The sequence below is a fragment of the Sarcophilus harrisii genome, chromosome 1, assembly GCF_902635505.1.
Source record: "Sarcophilus harrisii chromosome 1, mSarHar1.11, whole genome shotgun sequence".
In the NCBI taxonomy this organism is placed as follows: Eukaryota; Metazoa; Chordata; class Mammalia; order Dasyuromorphia; family Dasyuridae; genus Sarcophilus; species Sarcophilus harrisii.
In genome coordinates, this window is record NC_045426.1 from 319,813,090 (window position 1) to 319,822,882 (window position 9,793).

Consider the following 9,793-nt stretch of genomic DNA (forward strand, 5'->3'; position numbering starts at 1 on the left):
ATATAAACTGGCCAGCTGAAGATAATAAATCATGTGCTCAAATACTTTAATATATGAGGCTATCACCACCACCACTAATATGCCTAGATGTAGATTGTCTAAATTCAGAGCATACTTTTTCTCAAAATAAAACTTTAACCCTTAAAAGATTCCTGGTTGAATGGCTTCATGTGAATAATAAAAACTCTGGTTATCTCTTCTGGTATATAAGATATCTAACAATTTGGACATCATCAGATTAAGTCATCATCAGATTAAGTCCTCTTTAAAGTTCAAATTGTTCAAGTAGTTGAACTTAGATATATGACTCCTTTATGTGTACACATCTTTTTGGTAAATTTCCATGAGTTTTTAAAAATCACAACTTACATCTATTTGTTGAAGCTTCTTCTCCCTCCTTTGGATCAAGGTATACTCAACAACTTCACACATTTTAAATCTATAGAACCTTGCATTATAACCAGCGTTATCCCAAGACTGCTTTGTGTCCTGGATTTGGATCCTACTTTTGACCCTTGTGTGGTCTTGAAGAAATCATTTCACCTTTTGGGCCTTATTTGTAAAATGGGGATCATTATTATCATGTAGCTTCTAGCTTTACCTACCAGGTTGTGTAAAAGCTTAGAAGTGTGTTTAGTTGAACTATTACATTAATCCAAGTAAAGAACTTGACCTTTCCCATGAAATAATGTGCATTAAAAGTACAAAAAATTTTTGTATTCTTAGCTCATTTCCAGTATAAAGTTCTAGATGTCAGCATATCTTTTCCCAGATTGATCAAAAATATTCCAAATTCTGAGACATGACATTTTTCCCCTCTCCACCCCACCTCATATACACATATACACATATGCACATATACACTGTCAACAATCTGTTATCATCAGAAAAGCTTGGAGTAGAAATTATATTCTAACTTGTGTTATTTCAAAGATATATCAGGACGGTTGTCAGAAACTTTAAGACGATGACTGTCAATAACGATTCCCAAGGTGTTTTCCTTTTGTTACCATAAAATTCATTCTCATTTCTTTTCCCATCATATCCTAAAGACTAAAAACACCCAATCTTTTATCATATAAGTCCTTATTGGTGCATGGCAACTGATCCCATCATTTTCTGGCAAATAAGAGCAAAAAGAAGTCATATATTTTATATTCTTGGGCTCACTGCCAGTATCAATTGCAGTCATGAAATTAAAAGATGTGTGCTCTTTGGAAAGAAAGCTGTGGCAAATATGGATAATATGTTAAAGAGCTAGAGACATCATCTTGCCAACAAAGATATACATATTATAGTCAGGAGCATAGTTTTTCTAGTAGTAATGTATGGCTGTGAGCTTTAGAATCATGGTGTTAGAGAAGACTTTTGAGAGTCCTTTCGACAATGAGATCAGTCAGTATTTAAAGAAATTAATTCAGACTACTGAACAAAAAAAAACAAATACTGAAGCTGAAATACTTTGTTCACATAATGAGAACCTGATGTTGGTAAAGATTAAAGGCAAAAAGGAAAAGGGAGAGCAGCAAAGGATGAAATAATAGTGTCATGGAAGCAGCAAACATGAGCTTGGAAAGACTTTGGGAGACAGTGAAGGATAGAAGGGCCTGGCATATTATGATCCATGAGGTGGTCATAAAGAGTCAGACACAACTGAATAAACAAGTAGCTGCTTTCTCTTCTTTCCTTTCAAAATGTTTCCTTTGATTTCTACTTATTAATATTCTACTTAGCTATTTTTGTTTTACCTTTTTCATAGTATGATCTGATCCAAATCCCACTGCAGAAAAAAAGGATATGGACTTTAATTTAGTTGTTCTACAAGGCAGAAGGGGCCATAGTGCTAAACCTATTAGGAGAAACTAGAGGTTGGTGAGTGCTCTAGTTATCAGATATTTTCCGTAGCATATAGTGTGTGGGGATGCTTTGCTGTGTTAGTGAGACTGTGATGAGGCCCAACTATAGAGCATTTTCATTTGAAATTCAGTAGTTCCTATTGTGTTTATTCTCTAGGAAGAACATCTTCTTTTCCAGCTTGAAGAAGGGATTGAAGCACTGGAAGCTGCAATTGATTACAAGAATGAAAACATCCAGAGTCGTCAGCATTCACTTAGAGCCTCATTCCATATCCTGACCCAGAGTGAGGCAAATATTATGGAAAAACTGATTTGCCTGACTCCTGCTGAGATCAGAGCTATCCTTTACAAATACTTCAACAAGGTTTGTTTTTTAAGTGACTGAACATTAAGTGCAATTAATTTTTAATTGCATAGTTTATGCAAAGAAACAACAAATTTAATTTAAAATTTTTTTTCAAAAGTTAAAAAGTCTATCAATCAAAAAGCCTAATATCCCTTACCTTGGCTACAAATTTAAGCATTGCTTCACAATGAAATCAAGGTCCCCTCCCCTACATTTGTCCAGATTAAGCTGTTTAAATGTGCTAAATTTGTAAGTTCTTTACATATTTCCTATTTTTAGCTAAACTGATATTAAGGTGATATTATGGGCTTCTTGGAAATATGTATCAAAGGATGTATATAATAACTTTTGTCCATTACTGTGTATTTGTTGGCTCTTTTCTAGTAAAATAAAAGCCCACAGATTTGGACTTTTAAATCTGAATTAATGGTAAAATAGGGCACTTCATCAGATTCTTGCTTGCTCTTCCTCCTATTAGGTAGACATTAGGATGAGATTTCAGAGTTGCATATATTACAGAAACAATAGTAATATGTTTTATCTTTATTTGAATATATGTAATAATCTTACTCTTTTATTTAATGTTATTGAATAATGTGAACATTTTAGTAAATTTTAAAAAAAAGAGTTTTCTATGTACTTCAATATTAAAAATTCCCATTTTATTTGTCCTTTTCTTACAAGAGTGAATTAATTAATATTGTTTAGAATAAAGCCAAGTAACATGCAAAAAATACTTGAGGATAATTTAAAATAAAACTTGAAATTTGACAAAATTATGATTTCTCTTAACAAATGTAATGATGAAAGTTTAAATGTTATTATAGAAAGTAATTATTAAAAAGATTCTAATAATGACTAATAGCCTAGAAAAGCCTAGTAGCAAATGAGTATCAATTGGTCTTTTATTTTGCTATATAGCCTTAAAAGGAGAGTTAACAACTCCCATCCAATCACAGGTATTAATATTTCTTTATATTACCACTCATAAATCCAAAAGGGGTCCATGAAAGGAAGAAATCTTTTTTTTTCTAGAAAGATGTTATTCCTTTATGACAAGAGAATAAGAGATGTATTCACTAAAGTTATTCTGTGATGCTTCATGAAAGCATGGCAATGACACCATAGTGCTGCCCAGTGACAATCTGAATGACAGGTTTGCCCAATCTGAGAGGCTTTTATAGTGAGCCAGTCTGGCAAAGGATTATATTCCTATTTTCTAGGGATCTACCAGTTCAGTTATTGCTGGATATTGCTGTATTGGATTACCAAAAGCTGGATACCAGATGATTGTTTTTGGCCACAGTGGTGGGAAAGCATCCATTATGATGAATTGTGAATATTTGAAATAATGGAGAAAAGAAAGGAGGGCCTTCAATTTTTTGTTTAGAGGCTAGAATTTCAATTTATGAAATTACCTCTAGTTAGCTATTACTTCCCAGTTTTTAACTTTGCATTTTTCTCAATTGGACAAAACTGCAAAGGTATGGAATTTTTAGAATATAAGCTTTGAGGAGGAGGAGGAAACCTCATGTATGTATGGTATATGTTACAACTTAGTATAGTACATGGTGCTGTATATATCATGACTGTATATTGTATGCAATACTTATTTGTATCTGCAATGTTTTACACATACTAGGTGCCTAATAAAGGTTTTTTGAGCAGTGTTTTACACATACTAGGTGCATAATAAAGGTTTTTTGAATGAATAAACATCACTTTGGAAGGATTGGCTTTTAAAAGGAAAAAGGAGGGAACTCATGAGTGGCATATGATTTGAATCTGCATACATAGGAAGTTTGAAGATAGGACTACCAACATTGCAAAATTGAAGCCGTCTAGGCCTGATCAAGAATCCCTTCTACAACATAACTAAGGAGTATCATTCAAGCTTTGATTTAAGACTTCTAATAAGGGGGAACCAACTGACTCCCAAGGCATTCTGTTCTACTTTTGAAGAACTGATTGTGAAAACATTTTCCTTTTAAAAATAAATTTAATTAGTCCTGCCCTCTAAAGCCAGGTGGGACAAATCTGCTTCTTTTCCCATAGGACAGCCCTTCAGATACATGTAAATAGCCATCACAAATTCCCCCAAATCTTTTTTTCCATGATAAACCTCCATTTCCTTTAACTTTTCCTTCACTGTTGGAGAGTATCAGTCCATCTTATTCATTGTTCTTCCTAAAATATGATTTTTAGAACTGGACAACAAATTCTAACTAGGGGTAGAGAACAGCAAGACTATCACTTCCCAAGTTCTAGCCATTATACCTCATTTAATCTAATCCATTTGGTTTTTTTTAGGGTGCCATATTACAACTGTAAGGTCATCTTGAGCTTGTCATAACAAAGCATCAGATCAGATCTTTCTTATATATACACTGTTGTTTTGCCATATCTCCTCATCACATAGTTGTGAAGTTTACTTTTTTTAAAAATTCAGGTGTAAAGACTTTATATTTATTTATGTTTCATCAGCCCCAATGTTTTAGGCTGTAGAAATTTTTATGGATACTCACTTCCATTAAATACATAGTTATCCCCACTTTTGTCTCATTTGCACATTTAATGGGCATGATTAATGCCTTTATTCAAGTCATTTATAAAAAAAATATTAAATAGCATAGTTCTTAGCTATTCTAAAATATTTATTTTGGGGCATGCTTAAAGCAGTTACAATATAATGGATCTATCACAGATTTTAAATGGCACAGAACTTGAACACTCATTTTCTAGGCTTAGGTTGGAAGATATAGAAGAGGTTTAGGTGGTTTTAAAAGATTTAGCTAAAGATTTAGCTTCTTAACTTTCTTTTAAGAGCAAAAATGCTAAAAAACAAAAAAGTACAAAATACAAATTGAAACCGTCATGCCAGAGAAATTCATTGGAAGGGAGGAGACAATTCTTGATATAATATTTAAATAGCTATTCCTTGTTTTCCTTCCTTTATTATTTCCTCACCCTTGAAACCTGTTGACTAGAGGAAGGCAATCCCCAAGGATTTGTCTAGATAACCTTCTTTACAATCTTACCTCTTCCTTGACAATCTCAAATATTCTCATGGTTTTAATGAATACTTTTACGTGGATAATTCCCAAATCTATTCTCTTTCCTTGGTCTCTCCTCAGAATCCCATCTTTCTAACTATTTGCTGAATATCTTGTCTTCTCCTGAAACTCCTGAAACCCCCTTCTCCTAATGTCCCTGTCTTTGTTGAAAGCACCAGCATCCTTTGAATAGCTTGTATTTAAAATATATTTTTTCCTTTTTCATCTTTCCTTAATCCAGCTTATTTACTCATCATATCCTGTTTATTCTATTCCTATCTTCTTTTTCATCCCTACTACTCTTGATTAAAGACTCTTGCACCTTCTAGACTTTCCTACAAGATTCCATGTTTCATACCACCATGTGCATGCACCGAGTGTATCGCTCTCCATGCTCATAAACTGTGAGTGACTTCAAATTGGATACAAGTAGTAGATTTCAAATTCCTTAAACCTGGCATTCAAGGTCCACCGCAGTCTGTTTCCAACATACCTTTCCACCTGTTTTTCATAATATTCCTTTTTATACAACATGTTCTAGCCAAATTGGAATGCTTAATTCCCTCCACTCTCATCATATCATCTTTAATCTTCACACCTTTGGCTCATGTCAAATCTCAAACCCTGAATGAGTTCTTTTCCCTTCTACATACTACCTACTGAAACCTTTCCCTTCAAGGCCTAAAGCAGATATGATACTGCATCCTTAAAACCTTCCAACTCCTCCCCCCTCCAAATCTAGAATTTCTCCTTACCATTTTATATAAATCTCTCCCTTTGTGCTTATCACTTAATTTGTATTATAGTTAGGTACAAGTGCTATTTTCTGATAAACTATTAATTTCTTTAATTAACAGGGGCTGTGTTTGATTCTATCATTGTATTGCCAGTGCCTAACAGGGCATTACAGTTAGTAAGTTTTATTAAGCACCTGCTATTTGCTAGACACTGCAATTTTAACAAAATGCAATACCAATTCAGATTTCTAATAAATGCTACTAAACACCAAATTCTTTTATACTGATGTTAGATAAATCATCTAAGAACCTGTAAATACCTTGGTTTGTCCACTGATGTTACAGTAAAGTCATCTGTGTTGACTAAGGAAAACTGGTTAATCAGGTAACCTGAAATATAATTAAAAAGTTAAAATATTATATATTTGGTAGGTGATTAGTTTGCGAGAAGCTGAACGTAAACTAAATTTAGAAAATGAAGAAATTAAAATGAAGGTTCAGGAACAAGACAACAAGATTCGTGAACTGGAGTCTGCATTAGAGCACCTCAAGCTGCAAAGTGACAGACAGCTAACCCTTCAATGGAAGGAGCATGAACAAAAGATGCAGTTACTCTTGCAGTATTTCAAAGGTATTTTTTCTGTTTGTGAAATGTGTGAATGCTTGCAGGAGGGGAATAGAATGTACAAGAAAAAAAGGCTTCATATGGGGAAGAAGTTGTAAGAGTACAAGAGATAAAATAATGCACAATTGTTAAATGTACAGTTTTTAAATTAATTTTTTTGATCGCAGTTACTACTTTTTTGTGTGGCCCAGTCAGAGGTTAGTCATTTTCAGCAGAAGGCAAATAATTTTCTGCTGATGATAAAATTACTAGAATCTCTTAACTAGATTGCTCTTAAAAATTTACCATATATCCAGTGATGATTCACCATATATCCAGTTGATGAGAAATGCTACAATCCATTAATAGGTACTTGTTGTCAGCACACATTGACACATAGGAATCCCATTAGTCAGCTCTGATGGAGTATTTCTACAGTGTACTTGCTTGATCTCAGGGCTAGTACAATAAATAAAAGTGTTGTTACTAACAAAACCTATGCTAGGGACTTCCTGATTCCCCGACTGTTTAGTCCTTATTCCCCTGAGCGAAGCTGAGAATGAATTACTAAGAGGATCCCAAAAGAAGTAGTATGAGTACAAAGTCAGTGGAGGGCATGGTGACTTCGAATGTTAAGACAAATTGTGTATTAGTCCTATGACAAGTAACCGAAGCAACCAGTTGCTCCCAAGATGAGATTTTTTTATAAGGGTCATTTAATTTACTACATTTAAACATACCCATATTGAGATCTCATTAAATTAATTTGTGTCTCATTTTAAATATTTACAAAGTGATTTTTAAAATATTTTTTACCTTATTACTGATTTTAAGCACTATGCAAACTAAGTAGGATTCTTTTTGTATATCACTTATTTATAAAATTATATCTTCCATAAGTTTTACTTGAAAACCTTAAAAATTATTAAAGCTTGTTAATATACATCCATTTTATACATACATGCAGGAGAGATAAAATAATAAAATATTGGGTGTGGTTTGCATATTGACCTTAAAAAGTACAAAAAAAAAGTGTTAAAAAAAAGACTTGTAGTGAACAAGTTTCTTTCTGAGTCATAAAAATTTTATATAAACTCTAAGAGGCAACACAGTATAATGCGTAAGAGAGCTGGCCTCACATAAGGAAGACCTACCTATCCCTGCACTATACTGACTGTAATTAGTTCCAAGACCTAGGCAAACTCTCTAAAACTGTATAAATTACAAGCAAGATCCCAACCCACTTTGAAAAGCTTACCAGCTTCTCTCTTTAAAAATAGAGGAGGAAAGAATAGTGTTGGCATTAGAGTCAGGAAGACCTTATTTCACATTGAGCCTTAGATAGCTATGTAACCCTGGACAAGTGAGTTAATTTTTGCCTGCCTCAATTTCCACATCTGTACAATAGGGTTTATATAACAACAGGTTGTTAGGGTTTTTAGAGGATAAAATAAGATGTTTTTAAAGAACTTTGCAAACCTTAAAGCACTTAATATTATTTTATTATAAATTCTGACTTAAAAATGTAAAATTAGTATATCTTCTCTTCCTAGCACACAGATGACCTTGGGTTTTCCAAAGCTACATAAGTTGAATGTAATCTCTTGTTGATCCTAACAAATTGGAAACATCTTCACAGGTGTTTCCTCTGAAGACTGAAGAAAACAGACTGTATATATCTAGTCATTTGAAGATCAAGCTAGCTGAGTATTAAACGACCTATCATTAGAAAGCTAGTAACAAAGTGATTTGAGGGTGCAGAAATATAAAAAACCTCTCAAATGAAGACAAGTTGTAATCTATTTTGGTGGAAGAAAAACCTACCCAAACTTACTGTGGCCCCTGAAAGTACTGAAATCTCTTTATAAATAAGTAAACATAATATATATTTAAACTATCAATAACTTTAAAACAATAAATGAATCAACTGAATAGTTTTTTTTAGATAGTGGGAGTTATAAACAATGTCAGCCAGTACTGCTTTTCTGAAGGTCACCAAACTAGTCTTTAGTGAGTCAAGAACATTACCCAGGACATATGACACCATAAATTGTAATATTCAATAGAGACTATAATTTTGAGAACATATTCAAACTACCAGAAGCAAATGCATTCAGGCTACAAAGAGATATTGGCTATGGAATTATATATTCTGAGAGACTTGTACAATTTCAAATACTGGGTATTCCAAAAGTCTTAGTGAAGTTTTTAACTTTTGGTAACTCATAACTATTAAATCTATGTGTGTGTAATTTGGGTGCTGCCTGTTATTTAAATTGAGAGTCAAATTTGTTTTTTACAGAGCAAGATGGAGAAAGTATTGTGGACATCTCAAAGATCTATGAGGAAAAAATTCAACTGCTAGAAAAAGATCTTTATTTCTATAAGAAAACCAGCAGAGAACTAAAAAAGAAGCTTAAGGAGTTAGTAGAAGAAGCACCTCGGCAGCAACCAACTGGACGTAAGAGTTTCAATATAGTGTTTTCCAAAATGTTAACATTATTGTTATAATTCTAAGTCTAGAAATCTTATCTAACATTTATCCAGGTCTATTATTCCTATATGTAATGAAAATAGTAGGAAAATCAAGATAACATATGAAGAAATCGTTTATGTTTCATGGAATAAAGGTGTGCATGTGTACATACACATGTGTATATGTGTGTATATATATATACATATGTTTATTGTGTGTGTGAAATGATGCATTTGTAAAAATTATGTACATTCCTTAGATCAGTATGTCTTTTCCATTGTGATACTTTGAGCACATTAAGTAGTACATTAAAATAATTTATTATTGAGTTGGGCATTTCCTTTTTTATGTAAATGGTCATCCAGAATATTAAAAAATTGCCTTAAAAATACAAAATTTTATATTAGCACACACTTTTAAATATAATACATAAAATAAGATGAAGTGATTATTCACATTGCAAAAATTAGCCATAGCATTCCTTCAAATTGAATTCTTTTTAACTTTACTTTGTTAATAAAAATGGCTTGCTTCAAAATAACACTTAAATAACATTTAAAACTAATAAAAAGAACATTTGCTCGATGAGCTACATAAACCTTTAAAGTGAGGGTTAGACCAATAGACCTAATCATGTTCTTCAACTTCCTTATGATTACATCTGGGATTTTATAGTGATATAATATATATATATATATATGTGCATTTGTGTACATACATT

The 9,793-nt window shown here is 32.6% G+C and overlaps 1 protein-coding gene across 6 annotated transcripts in view; it reads left to right on the forward strand.

The window, feature by feature from the left end:
- KIF27 (kinesin family member 27) overlaps positions 1-9,793 on the forward strand; it is a 119,421-nt gene that overhangs the window by 99,489 nt on the left and 10,139 nt on the right. For all 6 annotated transcript variants that reach the window (XM_023497674.2, XM_023497675.2, XM_031945469.1 and 3 more), the window contains 3 exons: positions 2,014-2,220; positions 6,425-6,623; positions 8,899-9,057. In XM_023497674.2, coding sequence (XP_023353442.1) covers positions 2,014-2,220; positions 6,425-6,623; positions 8,899-9,057 — 565 coding nt within the window. The remainder of the gene's footprint in view (positions 1-2,013; positions 2,221-6,424; positions 6,624-8,898; positions 9,058-9,793) is intronic.